This window comes from Macrotis lagotis, chromosome X (genome assembly GCF_037893015.1).
Source record: "Macrotis lagotis isolate mMagLag1 chromosome X, bilby.v1.9.chrom.fasta, whole genome shotgun sequence".
Classification (NCBI taxonomy): Eukaryota; Metazoa; Chordata; class Mammalia; order Peramelemorphia; family Peramelidae; genus Macrotis; species Macrotis lagotis.
The window spans coordinates 685,874,547-685,894,638 of NC_133666.1; the positions used below are offsets into that span (position 1 = coordinate 685,874,547).

Consider the following 20,092-nt stretch of genomic DNA (forward strand, 5'->3'; position numbering starts at 1 on the left):
AATCGGAGTGCTTGGGGCCCTCGGCGAGGCTAACGGAAGCCCCCTCCACCGGAGCGAGCGACCAGTCACGATAGTCTGAATCTGTGTGAGAGCATGAGGAAAAAACAATAAAGTGAAATGAAATGCCTGTTATTTTTGAATTCACAGTTGACCATGAATGATTTCAGTGTACATAGGATTATCGGCCGAGGAGGATTTGGTGAAGTATATGGTTGCAGAAAAGCTGACACTGGAAAAATGTAAGCTCTTTAAATGGCTTCAGTGGAATTAGTGAGTTCCAACACAGTAGTTTGTAAGGTCTGTAAAGGAGAATGGTTATATTCTGGCCTCTCATTTCTAAAGAAATGCATTATCAAGTAGATAATTTTGCCCAAGTTGTTTCACTACATCTCCGGGAAATCATCCTGTGTCTCATTGCTGGATGGAAGTCACCTGGGGCTGTCAAGGTCACAGCCAAGCCCAGTATGAGCCCTATTTGGGCCTCCTGACGTGAAAGGTCTTAGGGATGGGCCAGTGACAGATTGCAGTCCTATTGGTGGGTGATCAGCCAAGCTCAGTGTAGAGAGGTTGGCTGCTGCTGGGAGCAACTCTCTCATACCTTGTACCAAATCCTAAACGGATGATAATCTGCACTGGCAAAGGGGTGGACACGCTCTCAGAAGAGTGGGAAGTCCACTGGCCCTCTGGAAGTCCAAAGTGTTGGGAGACTCCAGCTCCTTCCCATATGACTCTAAGAAGGTTGGGTCTTTATTAATAAAGTTAATATTCTAAAGTGCAGTTATTCCCTGTGAGTAAGGAAGAATTAATACTTAAATTTTCGGTTGGAACACCATTAGAAATGGAAACTTCGTTTTCACAAAAGATTTCCTTCTTTTAAATAGTCTGCTTTTTTGGTTCATTTCGGTTCACCAGATATGTATGAGATGACATCTGTGAATAGAACATTAAAGATGATAAAAATAAAATTGGTTATGATGCAGGGCTTTCTTGCCCCTAGGCACTTTACTGTCCAGGAAAAGGGGCCAAGACAAATCTATAGATTGATCACCTAAATGTGAAAAAGAAGTTCCTCCCAACTTTTTTCCTTTCCAAGGTCATCCATTTCTGCATTCCATAAACCCTTATTAAGGATCTCTTGTTTGCAGAGTACAGTGTTTAATGTTGAAAAAGACAGTAAAGTTTAGATTAATTTCAGTCCCTCTCCTCATTATTGTGGTCTAATAGGGTAGATAAGAAATAATGTTCTCATGATACTAATCCTGATCATTTATATTTCTGTAATATTCATCAATAAATATTTTTGTAAGGTTTGTTGCTACCTAGACCTTATGATTGTGGTTCCCAATTAAGTTCTCTTTTCTAGTACATAAAATGAAGAATGCTTAGCCATATAAAATAGCAAAATCTGTAGTGTAAAGTTTAGTTAACTTGTTTCATGAGTAGAATATTTCCTTAATATAATAAAGACAAAAATGGATTTATGCTTGTAGCTTGTATGCTTGTACCAATACCACCATGGTATTTCTCAAACCAAATTTAGTATTGTATTCAACTAGTCAGAAGAGGACTTGACTCTCCAGATGATTCAGAAATATTTATGTTTTTAGGTACGCAATGAAATGCTTAGATAAAAAAAGGATCAAGATGAAACAAGGAGAAACTTTGGCCCTAAATGAGAGGATCATGTTGTCCCTTGTCAGTACAGGGGTAAGTGTGCTTTTTTAAATATGGAATGATCACTTCCTGCCTGAATAGTTAATTGTAAGACATAGAGGAATATGGCTTTTTTTTTTCGGATTTTTCAAGGCAAATGGGGTTAAGTGGCTTGCCCAAGGCCACACAGCTAGGTAATTATTAAGTGTCTGAGCCCAGATTTGAACCCAAGTAGTCCTGACTCCAGGGCCAGTGCTTTATCCACTGCACCACCTAGCTACCCCTTATGGCTTTGGTTTTATTGCACTGAAATTTGTTTAGCTAAAATTACTCTTATCTTTTTTGTCTCCCCTCTACCCTTTTTTAAGCCCTAGTCTTTCCTTCCAGGGCCTCCTTCTCCTTGCTGCATAATGTGGGGGGGGGTTGACTTCGCCTTTGGGCCTTGAGTCATGTTCAAGTGTGGCACCAACCAGACTTCTGATGGCTTCCATATGGGTTTTCCATTCCATTGATCATCATGGGAGTCATTGTCTAAGTTAGTTTCCTAATTCTGCTTACTTCATTTTGTAGCAGTTTCTATAAATGTTCCCAAATTTGTTTGAATTCTTCCCAGTCACTGTTTTATAGCACAATAACATTCCATTAATGAGCATATTTGATTACTCTTTGAAAAATTTTGGCTTTACCCATGATGATATATGATCTGATTTCAAGAGGGTTTGGGGGTTTTGGGGAGATTTTGATGAGTTTCCATTGTGGGTCTAGAAGTTTACTTAAAACAAAAGTTATAAAATCAATTTTATTAAAAGAGATTCAAGAATAATTTTTATGGAAGCTTAAGGTCCCCCTTCTGTTTCCTGTTGAACCCAAGTTCAAATCCAGTCTCAGGCATTTCTTAGCTGTGTGACCTTGTTTCCTGTGGGCCTCAGTTTCCTCATCTGTCAAGTAGGGGTATTAAAGCACCTCCCTCCCGGAGGTGTTGGAAAAAGCAAGTGAGATGCTTTTGTAAAATGCTTAGCATAGGGCCTGGGTCACAGCAACTGTAAATATTAGCTATGATTATTATGGTTAATAATGGGACAGCTAGGTGTGTAGAGCACTGGCTTTGGGGTCAGGAGCACAGGAGTTCGAATCCTACATTTGACTCTCACTAGTTATGTGACCTTGGGCAAGCCACTTAACCCTGATTGCCTCACATCCAGGGCCATCTCCAGTCATCCTGGTTCATCTCTGGCCATGGGATCCAGATGGCTCTGGAGGAGAAAGTGAGGTTCTGGTGGCTTAGCACAACCCCCCCCCCCACCTCATTTAAATCCAATCCAATCTTCGAAAATGAAGGACAAGCACTTATTTTTATTTATTGTTAACAATTATAATCTGTTAAACAGTCTGACAGCTATCATATATTTGGCCTTTTATCTTGTGGCATTGGAGAATGAGGCTGTTTAAATGAAGGAATTTTCTAGACTAGTGAAAAATCAATGTAAGTATAGATATTGTTTGAATGTGAGCAACTTCTCTTGGAAAAAAATCAATGGCCATGTCCTGTCGTGGTAAACAAGCAACATGTTTTTGTTATTGATTCCAGTTCATGATTGCAAACATCAACTCTTCTTCTGTATAGTAATCTTCCCTTGGCCTCTTCAAGCCCTGCACTTAGTGACCTTAGCTGCCTCTACTTGTCTATTGGGGTTTTTTACTTTTTCCTTGGCAGATACCCTTTCTTTTTCGCTTTTGTCAGTGAGACTGTTTATGGAAGAGTCACCATGTCCCATTACTCAGAATTCTTTATCGCTTTTGTAAATTGACTGTTACCAATAATAGCAAGCAGCTAAGCCAAGCTTGATTTGTTTTTTTTTCTTTTCTTTTCTTTTGTTTTTTTAGCTCAGACCTGAAAGGTCATCCCTATGGGGACCTATTGGGTGAGGAGAACACTCCCCCTGGCCATGCACTTGGCACCTCTTCTGCAACTTTAGAGTCATATGGAGTTGCCTGGGACCCTTGCCCATGGATCATATGATCCATGTCAGGGGAGAACTGAAGCCTGAGTCTGCTTGACCTGAGGCTACCTCTCTTTGCACTGCCTCTTCCTTCTCCTCATTTTCCCTCAGTGCCTTCCACATGCCATTGCTTAAATGAGGCACTGAATTGAGTAAAGAAGGCTAATATCTGGTCTGATGGGTGTTGCTAGTTCTCCCTTGTGGAGCAGAATACCACATCTGTTTCTAGTCATTCATAGGCTTTGGTAAAGGTTAGGGTCAAGGAAATATTTATTTCCTGGTTAGTCTTAATACTAGTAGTAATAATAATAATAATAATTATTATTATTATAATGATAGTTGTCTTTCAATTTCAAAGAAGACCACACCAACCAAGTTAATGGTGGCATGACTTGCACATTATAATTATTATAGTGAGGTGTATGTTGGGCCGAGTTATCCTTCTCATTTGCCTTTATTGGAACTATTTACCCCCGTGACCTGAATTAATAGAAAACAGAATTTCTGGCGATGGTTTGGGTGCTGTGGGAGTCCTTGGCCCTGAGGTCGATTTTTTCCCCTCCCATATCAGTGAGGCACCTTGGTGCTCCAGCAACACCAGGCAGAGTGCCAGTATGTGATATCTGGTGATAAGGTTGTGACTCATAGCACACCAGGCACCAGAGGTTTCAGCAATGTCAAATTGAGACAATAGGCTGATCCAAACATGTCTCTTGATGGACTAGTCATCAGTGTGGCCTTTCCTCTTTAATACTTTAAACAGTAGGACAATGTCCTCTGGCCACTTAGGTCTATGCTGCTTTGCTCCGTTGGTATACCCTCCAGAGCTTGAACTCTCTGCATACTCCCAGAACCGAGATAGTTGCCCTCTCTTGGGGCAAACTTATTCCAGGGTAGCCACCTCATGTCAACCGTCTCTGCCATTCCAGATTTGGATATCTGAGCCTGACTCCCTTTCAGTTGACTGAGGATAACTGGAGAAATTTGCTTGTCCCTTCAGAATGATGTTCCCCTAGTTTTCAGGATGGACTGACCCACGTTCAACTGCTGTTTGCATGGAACCCTTCTCCACTTTGGCCTTCAAAGTTCTCATTTATAGAGTTGGACAGTGAGGGTATCTGTACCTATAAACTCCTAGGTGTTGACATCCTCTTGCCATATAACTCAGTCAGATTTTGTATGAGCAACGCCCCCCCTCCCAAACACAAACCTTGCAAATCTTAGCTGGAATAGAATCAACAACCCCAGGTACTTTGCCACAGGAATAGAACCTATTGGCACTCAAAGGCTATTCTTCAGTTGGAAATTTGGCTAGAGAGGAATTGACTTCAACCTGAGGTAAATAGTTAATTGCATCAGCATTGATTGAGGAATGTCTGTTGAGAACTCTACGGAAGTGTTCTGCCCATCTCTCTAAGATCATGTCCAGATCATAATCAATGTGGCTCTGTCAGCAAAGTGTAGTTGAGATACACTGTTAAGTCTGATTGATAAATAACCTTCAGAGCATCATAAAAGTGCTTTGGGAAAAGGTATCATTTCCCAAAAATACAGAGAATTGAGTCAAATTTGTTAAAATATGTCATTCCCCAGTTGAAAATAGTCAAAGGATACAAACAGACAATTTTCAAAAAAATATCTATAGTCATATGAAAAAAATCTCCAAATCACTGTTAATCAGAAAAATACAAATTAAAACAATTCTGAAGTATTACTTCTAACCTCTCAGAGTGGCTAATAATGACAAAAAGGAAAATGCTGGATGTTAGAAAGGATATGGGAAAACTGGAACAACAGTGCATAGTCAGTTGAGTTGTGAACTGATTGGAGGAGGGCAATAAATCTATGCATACCCTTTGGTCCAACAATACCACTATTAGGTCTATATCCCTCCAAAAAAAAGGGGAAAAAAGATGTATTTGTACAAAAATATTTATAGCAACTCTTTTTGTGATGATTTAGAAGTGGAAATCAAAGGGATGTCATCAATTGGGGAATGACTAAACAAGTTTTGTTATATGATTATAATGGAATATTAATTGTATTATAAGAAATGATAAGCAGAATGATTTCAGAAAAACCTGGAGAGACTTACATGAACTGATGCACAGTGAAGCAAGCAGAACCAAGAGAACATTGTACACAGTAACAGCAACATTGTATAATGAAGAACTGGGAATGATTTAGCAATATACTGATCAGAGAAAATGCCAAAGGAATACTGATGAAGCAAATTATCCATCTCCAGAGAAAGAACTGAGATTGATTAAATACAGACTGAAGCACCCTATTTTTCTCTTTGTTTTTTCTTTTATTTGAATCTTCTTGTACAAAATGAATACATGACAATGTTTTGTATAACTGCATATATATACAAATACATATATATATATAAATATCCTATATCTAACTGCTTACCATCTTAGGAAAGGGAGGGAAGGGAAGGTGAGCAGGGATAGAATTTAAACCACTTTCTTCATAATTCTTTGCTTCAGCTTCTAAAATAATGGTCACTGAACAGGAAGTCAGAAGAATAGGCTTTGTTCAATGCCGGATTCTTTCTTCCTTTTCTTGCTGTTTTCTTTGTACATCTCATTTAGATTTTTTAAAAATAAGTTTTTATTAGTGTTATCTGTTTGTCAAGGCCAAATTTGAACTCAGTCTGGGTGCTTTATCCAGCACACCACCCGGCATAGCACAGTAATGTTCCATTATATTCATGTACCACAGGGAATTCAATCATTCCCTAATCAATGGATATCTGTGTGTTATTTTCAATTCTTAACTATCATGAAAAATGTTCTTATAAATATTTTATAGTATATGGGGACTTTATTCTGGCTTCCTTGCGGTATATGTCTAGTAATGGAGTCTCTGAGTCAGAGGGTATGTCCATTTTACCCACTGCTTTTATATAATTCCAAATTGCCTTCTAAAATGAGCATACCATTTTACAGCTCCACCAATAATGTATTGGCGTAACTATCCTTTCACAAACCTTCCCAACATTGACAATTGTTATTTTTGCCTATTTGTAAGGTATGAGTTAAAACCTGAGGGTGGTTTTGATGTGAATTTCTCTTACTATTTGTGATTTAGAGCATTTTTCTTGTGGTTGTGAGTATAGTTCATCATTTAGTTTTAAAGGTGAGTCCAGAGGTGCCTCATCTGTTAGCCCACTCATAACAACTAAGTTCAAATAATATGAAAAAGGTTAGAAAACTGCTATTCTGTCCAAATGTAATTACCTCCTCCTCCTTCTCCTCTTTCTCTTCTTCCAAAAGACAGATACTTCTCTTTGATTGAAACTGGCAAATTTCTACTCTCCTACTTAAAAAATGAGTGAGGACTTGGCATTTTTCTTATTTTTAAATTTATTTTATTTATTTAAGGTAGTGGGGTTAAGTGACTAACCCAAGGTCACACAGCTAGGCAATTATTAAGTGTCAGAGGCAAGATTTGCATTCAGGGCCTCCTGACTCCAGGGCCAGTGCTCTATCCACTGTGCCACCTAGCTATGGGACTTGCATTTTTCTAATCCCAAATAAGCTTATTTAATGAATCAATCCAAAAGCATTTATTTAGCATCTAGTTGAGGCCAATTGCTATTCTAAGCCCTGAATTTATAAAGACAAAATGAAATATTCTGTCTCATAAGGAGCTCACATTCTTTCAAGCTAGTAACTTTGTACAGGCATAAAACTATACAAAAGAAATATAATAGGATTTTGGAAGCGAGAGCACCAGGAGTGCTAATTAATTAGATCATGTCTTTGTTTTCTTGGATTCATTTAACTTTTCTACTTAAATAATTAGGTCCTCATCAACTTTAATATATTTAATATTAACATCTTGGAAAATTAAAGCAACATCCTTCTTCTAATCCTTTGATATGATTTAAATGATTCAGTGGAATCTAATTACATTTAAATACACAGCAGATGTAATATTCATAATAGCTGTGGAGGAATTCTTTCCACCCAAAATCTATGCCTGTTTCTGAACTAGCTATCATTCAATCCACTTTTGGCATTCATCTGGTAACTTGGGAGCTGGCAAAAACATTCAAATCATGACTCTGTGGTCTTTTACTTTTGTGACCTTGTAAATGTCACTCCTCTCTAGACCTCAGTTTCCCTTAGCTGTAAAATGGAAGTGTTGAACTAGTTGAGTTCTAAGCTGTTCTTCAACTCTCAGTTCCATGATTTGTGATCCCTTTTATTTTTTTCAACATCCAAGACTAAAATATTTCCACTCAATTTTTTGGTAATTGATATTTTCCCCTTCAGTGCCTCATTTTGACAGTACATGCCTGCACCCTGGTTTATAATTCTTGTGATCCACTTATCAAATTATGGTTTAATTCTAATATTACTCTTAATGTCATCTTCTATATAATAATTCCAAGTCTTAATATCAGGAGATACTAGGGAAAATGGACAGGTGGATAGCCACCCTGATAGGTGAAGCAGTAGAGAAAAGCTGCCGATACTCTTGGGCATTGATGTCCATAGAGTATTAAAAAAGAAAAATACCAATAAAACAAGATCAGTTGGGAGATTGTATACTCTTGTGAGGGAAACTCTCCAAGGAATATTGACCAGGGTCAGGTTGTATTGATGTGAAACTTTTCTAGAATTTTAATTGTGCCTTTTTAGAAAAATAGAGAATGGATTTGACTCGATTTTCAAAGCTTTAAGAAAAATGCTAAAACTTTTCAAAGTGACTCATAGTTCTTCCTACTCTGTTGGTATGATTGGCATAAATCATGTTAAATAGAGGCAACTCAGGTCTAGGGAAAAGCAATAGAAGTGGAGACAGAAGAACTGGATTCCAGTCCTGATTTTGTCAGTTCTTGGCCATGTGTCCTGAGGCAGATCTCAGTGTCTCACGCCAGAGTTGGAAGGAAGTTTCTTTAAGTCCTGGAATTATGGCATGTAAAAATCTTTTATGGCATTTTCCTTAAAATAATATCTATCTAAAATAGTATCTGTCTAAGGCTGTGTATTGGAGATAAACCTGAAGCTTTCCCAATAAGATCAGGACTGAAACAGGGAAGCCTATTGTCAACCACTAATATGGGATACCTAGGGAATTCTAGAGAATCAACTAAAAAACTACTTGAAATATTGACAACTTTAGCAAAGTTGCAGGATATAAAATAACCTACATATATCATCAGCATTACAGTATATTACTAGTATCTTACCAACAAGGCCAAACAGCAAGAAGGAGAAAGACAATAATAAAATATTTGGGAATCTACCAAGCAAAGTAAACAATTACAAAACACTTTTCACACAAATAAAGTCAGATCTAAAAATTGGAAAAATATCAATTTCTCATGGATAGGGCAAATTAATATAATAAAATGACAATTCTATCTAAACTAATTTACTTATTCAGTGTCATACCAATCAAACTATCAAAATATTATTTTATACAGTAAGAAAATAAAAACAAAACACTTGAAAGAACAAATGGTCAAGAATATCAAGGGAATTAATGAGGAAAAGAAAAGGAAAAGGAAGGTCGCCTAGCTGTACCAGATCAGAAACTTTATTATAAGGCATCCATCATCAAAATTATTTGGGATTGAGGTCAGAATGTATACCTGATTTAGGCTTAAAGGCTGATACCATAAGCCAAGTAAGAGAACCACAAATAGTTTGCCTGTCAGATCTATAGAGAGGGGAAAAATGGATGTCTGAACAAGTGATTGAGAAATTATGAAATGTAAAATAATTTTGATTACATTAAATTAAAAAGTTTTAGCACAAACAAAAACAATGCAGCCAAAATTAGATAAAAAGCAGAAAACTGGGAAATAATTTTTGCAGCTAGTATGCAAATCATCCCCCAGCTGATAAGTAGTCAAAGGATATAAAGGATATAAATAGGCAGTTTTCTGACAAAGAAATCAGAGCTATCTATAGCCATGAAAAAACTGCTCTAAATCACTGCTGATTAGAGAAATGCCAATTATAACAACTTTGAGGTACCACTTCACACTTCTCAGATTGGCTAATAAGACAAAAAAGGGAAATGATAAGTGTTGAAGGGGGTGTGGGAAAACTGGAACACTAATGCACTGTTAATGAAGTTGTGAACTGATCCAACTCTTCTGGAGAGTGATTTGGAACTATGTTCAAAGGGCTATGAAACTGTACCTACTCTTTTATCCAGCAATACCACTGCAAGCTCTGTATCTCAGAGCAATCATAAAAAATGGGAGAAGTTTCCCATGTTCAAAAATATTTCTAATAACTTTTTGTGGTGGCAAAGAATTGGAAATTGAGGGGATGCCCATCAGTTAAGGAATGGCTAAACAAATTGTGATATATGAATATAATGGAATATTATTGTTCTATAAGAAATGTTGAGCAGGCAGATTTCAGAAAAACCTGGAAAGACTTACATGAACTGATGCTGAGCGAAGTGAGTAGAACCAGGAGAACATTGTCCACCTTAACAGAAACATTGGGTGATGATCAACTATGATGGACTTAACTCTTCTCAGCAATACAGTGATAAGAGAAAAAGAACCATGGAGTCTTGGTTGAAGTATGCTATTTCACTTAAATTTTTTTTGTTTTTTTTTTTCTTATATTTCCCCCCTTTTCTGTTTCTTCTTTCACAATGTGACTAATATAGAGATACATTTGATTTGATTGTTCATGTATAACCTATATCATATTGCTTACTGTCTTGGGGAGGGGAGAGGGAAGAAAGGAAGGAGAAAAATTTGGAACTCAAAACCTTACAAAATGAATGTTCAAAACTCTATGTGTAATTATGTAATATGTAAGTGAAAAAAATCCTTATGCTGGATGAAGAATGGCAGCAGGAGATGCATTTAGATATTTTCTTCAACCAACTTTTTCTTTTGGTTTTCTTATGCTTGTCTCTTGCTAACCCTTTGACCTATTTTGTACCTTTTAGGATTGCCCTTTCATTGTGTGCATGACCTATGCCTTCCATACCCCTGACAAGTTGTGCTTCATTCTGGACCTGATGAATGGTAAGCAGGCAGGAGGTGTGGATGTGGCAGGGACTCTGGGGTCTGAGCCTTGAGCTTCAACATTGGGCCTGGCACTATGGGAACCAGTATGAAGGATCAGGCCCTCTTTTTTTTTTTTTTTTTAGCAAGGCAATGGGTTAAGTGACTTGCCCAAGGCCACACAGCTAGGTAATTATTAAGTGTCTGAGGCCAGATTTGAACTCAGGTACTCCTGACTCCAGGGCCAGTACTCTATCTACTGTGCCACCTAGCTGCCCCAGGATCAGACCCTCTTATCCCAAGAGAGGGAGTCAGGGACATATAAGACCATAGGCAACGTCAATGGGAAGTGAATCAATACAAATAAATACATACAAAGCACTGAAATCCAAGATTATTTGAGAGGAGGACAGCAGCAGTGGGTAGGGGGTGGGAGTCTGGAAAGGCCTTATGCAGAACCCAGAGCTTGAGTTGCTTCTTAAGGGAAGAGAGGGAAAGAGCAAGAGCCTGCTAGCCTAGGAGAGGCCAGTACAAAGGCACAGAGGTGGGAAATGGAAAATTGTGAATAAGCAGCAGAAAGATGTGGTTAGGCTGGATCTTGAGGTATGGAAGGTGAAGTGGTATTCATTGACATCAGAAAGAAGTTGAAGCCAGGTTGTAAATGCCTTTAAAAGCCAAATTGAAGACTTTCTATTGGATTCTAGAGGTAGTAGGAAGCCACTGGAGTTGATTGAGTCAGGAAGTGATATGCTCAGATCTATACTTAAAGAAAAAATTACTTAGTGTGTAGAGAGAAACTTCAGGCAGGGAGCCCAGCTAGGAGGTTGTGGGAATGATCCAGCTGAGAGGTGATGATCCAACAAAGACCTGAACTGAAGCAGCAGTTGTGAGGGGAAAGGAGGAGTCAGATGTGAGAGATGGTGTGAAGGTAGAAACAAGATTTGGCACCTGACTATTCCAATTTGGATGAGAAATCAGAGATTGGACTGAAGTGATCAACATGGGAGAAGGAAAGATGTTTGTACCTGAACCGTATCAGAGAATTCTGGAAAAGGAAAGTTTTGAGAGGGCCATCAAGAATATGAGGCATATGTGAGACCTCCACTTTGTGCCATCCACTGGACCAAGAGGGATGTAGGCCTGAAACCCAGAGCAGGGCTGGACAGTTACACCTGGGCATCACCATGATGGTCATAACCATGGGAGTGAATGTGGTTAGAGGTATGATGTAGATAATGAGCCAAAACAGGAAACTGAGGAGCCATGGAAAAGAGGGGGAGGACCAGGAGAGAGGTACAGCCACAGAATTCTAGTTCTCTGGGTTCTAATTGAAAGGACCATGGGTTTAGATCTGGGAAGTCATCAAGTCCAACCAGATCATTTTACAGATAAAGAAATTTGGACAAATAGGGTAAATGACTTGTCAAAGGTCACACATCCAGGAAGTATCTGAGGAGGTCAGATCTTCCTGATGCCAAGTACAATACACTCTCCACTCTTCTGTGTTGCCTTAATACTCCAATTTTAGATAAAAATAGTATATTTTAAAATTTTCTCTGCATTCCTGTCCCCATCCCAATAAGTGAATGTATAGAAATAATTTTTATAAAATTATACTGATGAAATATTGATGAATATGAAACCACCTAAGTGAAAACATTAATTAGATTTTTTTCCTTGGCACTCAACTCTTTAGTCCAAAAGACAAATGACCAGAAAAACCCAACTAAGATGAAAGATTATTGAAAACCCTCTTCCTAGAGTGCTTTCTCTGGTTAGTATAGTTTTCGCCTTGCTCATCTCATAGTCCCCCTATTTATGGGGCTTAGAATGGTTGTTAAAAGACTCAGAATAAAGTCCATGAGACAGATGACCAAACGACCAATAGATTTGCTGATCTGGTCATTAGATAATCTGGATAGAAAAGATATCCCATAAATAATGTTTCCACCTCAGCAAAAAAAATGTGGTGAACCCAAACAGCCTATGTATGTTAATGACTTATTGTATTTGGATTGTTCAATTCGTCAAACATTCTTAGTACATAATATATATTAGGTATTGAGGATACAGAAATGAAAACCTTGCTTTTGTCTGCATCAAGGCCTTGAATATGGGGGGAGGGGGAAGAGAAAAAGACCTCCTACACTCAAGTCCAGGACAGTTTGGTAGGTATGTAGAAGAAAATTCAGACAGAACAAAGGAGAGCTAGGAGGAAAGAAGGAACATGGCCAACCATGGATATCAATGGAGTGTCATGCGACCAAGAACTCATCTTCAGCTAAAGATTTCACCAGCCAGGGATGGAAAAGAGGGAGGTGGGGCCTGAAACAAATGGAAGAGATCAAGAAGTTTTTTTTTTTTATGAATCAGTTGGGAAGAGGACTAGTCTTTTCAAAACAGAAAATATATGCCTTGATATGAAAAGAGAGTGGAGAAGAAAAGTAATTTGTAAAATAAATTAGCACCCATTAATTCCTATAAATCAACCAGAATGATGACAGTTTTATTGTTTGTGTGGGTTTTCTTTTTCTTAAACCTAATCAGTCTCATACTTATTCTCTATAATGTGAGATAATATTAGTTGATCTCATGTGCCATACAGTTAATAAAACAGTTTGTTGGATTGGCATGTAATCTCATTTAGTTATTAAAGTAGATTGAAATAACCAGAGCAATATAATTGATTGAACCATATGATGGTAGCACTGTCAGGCCATAAATGGTCAATCTGGTTGGTTATTTAGTTTGCATTAGGGCTGACTTCAGTTTTCTCCAGTGTCCTTGATTTCACCCTCTCTCTGCATCTCTGAAAAGACTGCTGCCATAAGCAGTTGGTTTTCCATTTTCCTTTACCCACACCTCTCTGAGCTGCCCTCCACCTGAGAGGACATCTCCTCTCCTATGTCTCAGAGTCTCCGGCTTCTTTCTGAGCTCTCCCCCCTCCCCCAGGAGACCGGTTATCAAGCTAGTGGCTGCTCTCCCAAATGACCTTGTTCTGATTTTATCTCGCCCCGGTCTGGCAGACAACTTCCCCAGGTAGAGTTTCAGCTTCCTCAGGGCAGGGGCTGTTTGCTTTTTGTCTCTGTATCCCCAGTGCTCAGGGCCAGCCTCATAAACAAGAATAACTTCATAGTTGGTTGCCTGGTTGCTCCTCTCTTTCAGAATCATTTTAGAGCAGTTACTTCTCATCCTTGGAAGGCCCAGATTGGGTCTTAGTTGGTTTTCCTTTTGGTAGCAAGGACCATTAGACTTGGGGCTCTTGGTACTTCCTCTAAATTCAAGCCCTTTGAGTGAAATTCTGCCTCTGATTTTAGGGGGAGATTTGCACTATCACCTCTCCCAGCACGGGGTGTTTTCTGAAAAGGAAATGAAGTTCTATGCTGCTGAAATCATCCTGGGATTAGAACACATGCACAACCGGTTTGTGGTTTACAGAGATTTGAAGGTAATTGATTTAAAGCACTGATTTCATTTATTTGGCTGAAATGAGGTCTTCCCAGCCAAAAAGAGGGGTGTGGAGCTGGATGCCCAAGCAAGCCCAGCAATGTTTTCTAGAGAGTTTGGTTCAGATGGGTCATTGCCAGCTCAACCTGAGCCCCACTTGGAAGGCCTCGGCCTTGACCCCTGCACTCTGAGGGCAACTTTGGGCTCATTTCTCAAAGGAGGGATTCCTACCACCATCTGATCAATTCCGTCTTCCTCCAAAGAGTCTGTTTTTCTTATTCAAATCCTTACCAAATAATAAGTCAACATAGACTTTTTGATTTTGAAGATGTTTTCAGAAGTCTGGATTAATCAATTTTTATTTAAAATTTGCTCTAACTCCAAATTATTCATGTCCCATTCTTGGTGTTACTCTTAGGGCATGTGGATCAGTAAGTGATCCCTGGCAGACAGTTCCTCAGCCCTGCTGTAATTCTTCGTGGAGGAAAGAGACAGCTCATTTTCCATTATTCTTTATGATCTAATTTGGTGTTAGTGTAGTCTTCTTTTGTCAGAAAGCTCAGTGGCATTCTACCTGCCTGTTTGTTCCATTGATTTAGTTGAATATGGATTAATGAATAATTTCTAAACCAGTGGGTTGGGCTTCATTTAGGACGAAGGCAGAATCAGGGATCCTTTGTCCTGTCATTGTATTTCTTTAATGTAATGTTTGCGAGGTGCCATTCGTAGCATCCCTCTCATTGTACCATATGAGCAAAGATCACTTTTATTGACCCTCAAAGATTGGAAACTGTTGCTCTCTAGCCTGACTTCTCCCCCTTACAACAGGGGAGGAAGTGAAACCTTAAGAAAATCATGATGAATTGATTTAGAATTAGCGGGGACCTTATGGATCAGGTAGTCGAGTCTCCTCATTTCACTGAAAAGGAAACAGGCCTAGAGAGGTTTGCAGTTTTGTAAGTGTCAGAGATGGATGGGCTTTACTTTGGGTCTTCTGACTCCTACCTTTTTCTCTGATTGCTTGCCTGGGCCAGAGGGGCTTGGCTTTTTCAGGAGGATCTACTTTTCCCTTAACTTCCACTTCTTTTTCTGAATTAATTTCAACCAACATTTAGGTTGTGGTGGAGCACCTGTGACTCACTGAGGCCAATGCAACCATAAATACTATAGACTACCTCCCCTCATCGCGTTTGTAAACCTATAAGACTCCAAATCCTTTCTCCAATATTTATTAGCTCTATGACCATAAACAAGTCATGGGAATAAAATAATGCTTCTAGTCCATTCCTCACATGATATTGTGGGGCTCAGGCCCAAGACATAATATATAGTAAGTCCTTTACAAAACGTGACGTACTGTATAAATACTGGCCCTTTCTTTGATATATCTCTGTACGTATGAGACCTAAGGAAGGAAGTACTGTGCCCCCACTCATGAGTGAAATGTCAGTGCCCCAAACCCAAGAGAAGCTTCCATAGCCAAGTGAGGGTGTATAAGTGTTGCTTTCTATATTTGTATCTAGCCTGCAAATATCCTTTTGGATGAATATGGACATGTGAGGATATCAGATCTTGGGCTTGCCTGCGATTTTTCCAAAAAGAAACCTCATGCTAGTGTGTAAGTATTACAGACTCATCTGCTCTATCCTTAGGGGCTTTTCTAAAATGGAATTTCAACTACCAAGTTTTTTTACCTATTTTTTACTTATGACTTTATATAATTTTAAAAATGCTCAAAGTAGTTATTGTTATTTTTTATTGTTATTACTATTATAGGTTCTGTTTTGTATTTAAGAGAAATGTGGTTTACTAAAACCCAAAAGGCTTTGAAGATGGCTCTGGAGATGGACTAATTGGGGCCCTGCCCCTCTGGCCAGAGCTTGCTCAGTTAAGCTCATCCCCATATGTTAGGCCACTAGGGGAAGGGTTTTTTTTAGGCCAAGATAGTTCAGAAACGTGTGTGTCTCGAGTGTGGTGCCTGGCCTGGAATGATCACTCCCCAGAAGCCTGCTATTTTTGTCATTGCTTGTATTTGGCGTTGTTGTAATGTGCATTGGTGAAGGGAATGCCCAAACTCACAAAGACAAGGATCTCGGTAGCATCAGCATGTCTAGCACCACTGTGCGAGGTGTGGGGAGCACACCAGAACTACTACATCATTGCATACCTGACTTAAGTGCTCTTTTCTCTTTCTTCTAGAAACTTTTCCAAAATAAAATTGAAGGGCATAAATAAGGAGAACCCCCAGATCTATGGATCAGTCCTGACCTTATTAAATTCTACCTTGCTAAAGCCAATGTATTTCTTTTAATTTGCAGACTCAGGCCTCTTTTGCTTGTAGGCCTGTTAGTTGAATGGGAAAGGAGGGAAGGTGCTTGTTTTGTTCAGCCCTGTGTCCTGTGTATATTCACAGCCAGGCATCACGATACTGTCTTATGGTGGCAATAGCTGTTTGTTCTGGGCTCCAAAGGGATGGTGCTGTATGCATAGGCCAATTTAGAGAATCCACTCAAAATGGTGACATGGTCTATTTGTGTCCAATCTGTGGTAGAGCATCCCAAGCTTGTATTGGTCTGAGCAGCCACTTGGCTTGAACTTAGCTATGTCATTGTGATCCTCTTTGAGAAAGGACAACTACTACCTCCTCCACCATCACTGCCTCCACTATCATCACCACCACCGCTGCCTCCTCCATCGTCATCACCACTGCTACCTCCATCATCGTCACCACCGCCACTGCCTCCACTATTGTCACTACTACTACTGTCATCACCACCATCTTCATCTCCACCTCTACCACCACCTTCACCATTGCTTCTCTGCCAATGCCACCACCATATTACTCCAGAGTTGGTTTCCTTTTTCAAACTAAATTTGACTATTAGGACTATGAGTGTTGGAAAGCAAGATCTTAAAAGTGATTTATGACTTAGTGAGATTTCTTTGATATCAGGGAAGACCACAAATCTGCATACATAGATGTATGTGCATGTGTTCATTTCCATGATGATATGTATGTACCTGTAATGTCTACTTCTCTGCATTTTGGAGGCTTCAATGAGATGATATATGTATGGCTTAAGTGTCAGTTGTGGAGGTTTCTATTCATGAGAAGCAATTGAACCCAGGGAACCCAAAAGTTCAAATTAGGTTTAAATTTTGATCAGGACATTGAAGAGCTCCATCACCTTGGCACATGTATACATCATTCCTCAAACATTCTCTAAGCATCATCTAAGGACCAAGTACCAGGACAATCACCAGGGACAGAGATAAAGAAAAAATTCTTGTCCTCAAAGAGCCACTTTTCTGGAGAATCAATGTGGGCACATAGAAGTATGTGCAAAGAACATACAGAATACATACTTCTTTCAATAGGAGAGGATTCTGAGGTGTGGAAGGGAGAGGTAGGAGCGTCTTGGGTCTCAAGGGAGCCTGGGGCAAGCCAGGGACAGGACCAGGGTGTGTGGGGAGGGGGCAGGTGGGTAACAGGCATTCTACCCAAGGGGAAGCTGGCTCTGCAGCAGTTGGAGACAGGTTGAGAAAGGCTTTGGATGCCACATAGTCAGGTGCAGGAGTTCTGCCACAAAGAAAGGCAGAAGCTGAGGAACTCAGAAGCTGATCGACCACAGCCACCCTGAGTCCTTAATCAATGTCTTCTCCTTTCATCTGACCTGCAAAAAGTGATATGGGAGATCCTGGGGACCCTCCAAGAGGGAAGAGAAGGGGCTTCAGCAGAGATTTGTGGGGAGCCAGGAGGTGAATGAGGAAGGAGGGCACCCCGGCATGGCAGACAGTCTGGGAAAGCACATCAAGGAGAAGACGGCCAAGAGTATCTTGTGCTTAGTCCTAGGAGTCAGAGTCGGAGCTGCAGGTTCTTACCTGGTCCTGTGTGTGTGCTTGTGCCACCTTCTGAGTTGAAGGTGAGTGGTGTAGGCAGTGGGTCACCAAGTCATCTAGCCTCACTTGGCTTCAGTGTCATCATTCAGAAAGAGGGGAGAAGAGCGGAAGTGCCTCTGTTGGATCCTGGATCCAGACTACTTTGCATGTTAGAAAGTCTTCCCCAGAGATGGGCCCTGCATCAACGTTTATGTTCGATAAGACCAATGCCTGTTACATTATCTGCTTGTCTACTTTTCAGATATCCAGGTTACCAATATTTATGAAGAGGTAGCTATAATGCAATAACTACATGTTTTTAAAATACACTTAAATCTTTTGAGCTCTTTCTTGATGCAATGAGAATTTTCCTGCACTTTTACTACTTTTATGCATTTAAGCCCCCATTTTGAATCAATATTCATCTGTGATGAGTTGAAGGACCCTCTAAGTCATCATAGATACCTCAGGGGGCTGGGGAGCATGCCCCCTCAGCTCTTCTTCTTGGGATTTCATTTGGATGAGCAATTCCCAGTGAAGAACCTTTAGGTTTGCTTCGCCCCTGTCATGGAGTCCTAGATGGTGCCTCCGCCATCGGGCACTTAAGTGACTGCCCAGAGCTTGTATGTCTGTATGTTTCAGAGATGGAACTGGAGCCCAGGGGTTTTCTCCTCTGTGGCCAGCAGCAGAGCAGCCAGCAGCCAGCTTTCCATCCATTCTGCCCTCCAGGCTCTCTCAAGCATGCAGAGAATTGTAGCTATAGCAGAATGACTGGGAGCTTTCACCAAATCTGAGTAAAGGAGGAGAACTTCTCTGCAAGCAGAGCCACTTCCTGTGGAAGGTGCTGTGGCGGTAACCACATTGGCATTTCCTGAGTTGACACCTATCATGGACTCCATTGGGACCAGAAAGTTCATTAGGTTTTGGAGTTTGATTTGGCCTTTTCAGACCATAGTCATCTGATGTAATTTCTTCAGTTTTGTGTGGTTATGATCACATTCCTGTAGGTCCAAAGAGAATTAATGATTCTCCCAAAGCAATTAATTCTAGGATATGAAATAGTTGATTCAGTTGAGGTGACTAGTCTATTCATTATTTGATAAGCATCACTTTTAAAAGCAGATTAATAGTCTAAAAGCTGTGTTCCTCCCCTCTTTATTTCAAGAAGACATAATTGTACCTACTCTCATGACTCCTTTAAAATAGGGACAGTTGGTGGGTTTGATTGAATGACAATTTCCAGTGAATCCAGTGAATTATTACTTGAAGAATAATATACAAGGCAATGATAATATTGAGCAAATGAAATCTCTTATTCTAAAATATGTGACACAGTGGATGGAATGCCAGACCTGGAGTCAGAAAGACCTGAATTCAAATTTGACCTCAGAAGCTTATTAGCCATGTGACCCTGGGCAAGTCACCTAACATTTGTTTGCCTCAGTTTTCTCATCTGTAAAATGAATTGGAGAAGGAAATGACAAACCACTTCAGTATCTCTTCCAAGAAAACCTCAAGTGGGGTCGTGGAGGAGTGAATGTGACTGAAATGTGAAAACAAAGTTCTAAAATAAACTATTTGTTCTACATGAAGACTTAAAGCTGGGCTGTGATTCTACCTTGGAGTCAGTTTCTCCTGTTGAAACCTTTCAAAGGTACAGAGTTGTGGCTTTGGACACTGTCCTTGGGCAAGGCTGATCATCTAATTGTTTCTCTGTGGCACAATCAAAAGCTCCTACCTCATGATTTGTAGCTAACTCTTTGATGCTATTTGGAGATTTGTAGTAAAACCAAGAATTGATCTTGGAGTAATGTTTGATAAAAAAACAAAACAAAAAAAAAACTTGGGAGTTGAGCAGATCGAAAATGAGTAGTGATCACAGGACCTTACTTGAGCTATGACTGTAAAGCTCAGGTTGTGCCATCCTTTGCCCATCCTAAGTCTTTAATAAGTGACTTCTCATTCACTGGTTCAGGTCACCATTTTAACCTTTTTTTAGAAGTATGGTCTGAACAAAGTGACGAAGGCAGAGATAGAGCAGCCAGTAGGTAGATGGATCCCCAGTTGATAGGAGGGAGGTGAAAGTAAACCACCGGTATCTACTGTTTGCAGA

The 20,092-nt window shown here is 39.7% G+C and overlaps 1 protein-coding gene across 7 annotated transcripts in view; it reads left to right on the forward strand.

Moving 5' to 3' along the window:
* GRK3 (G protein-coupled receptor kinase 3) overlaps positions 1-20,092 on the forward strand; it is a 179,316-nt gene that overhangs the window by 121,352 nt on the left and 37,872 nt on the right. For all 7 annotated transcript variants that reach the window (XM_074206156.1, XM_074206158.1, XM_074206155.1 and 4 more), the window contains 5 exons: positions 148-239; positions 1,608-1,707; positions 10,596-10,674; positions 13,971-14,101; positions 15,624-15,718. In XM_074206156.1, the coding sequence (XP_074062257.1) occupies positions 148-239; positions 1,608-1,707; positions 10,596-10,674; positions 13,971-14,101; positions 15,624-15,718 (497 nt within the window). The remainder of the gene's footprint in view (positions 1-147; positions 240-1,607; positions 1,708-10,595; positions 10,675-13,970; positions 14,102-15,623; positions 15,719-20,092) is intronic.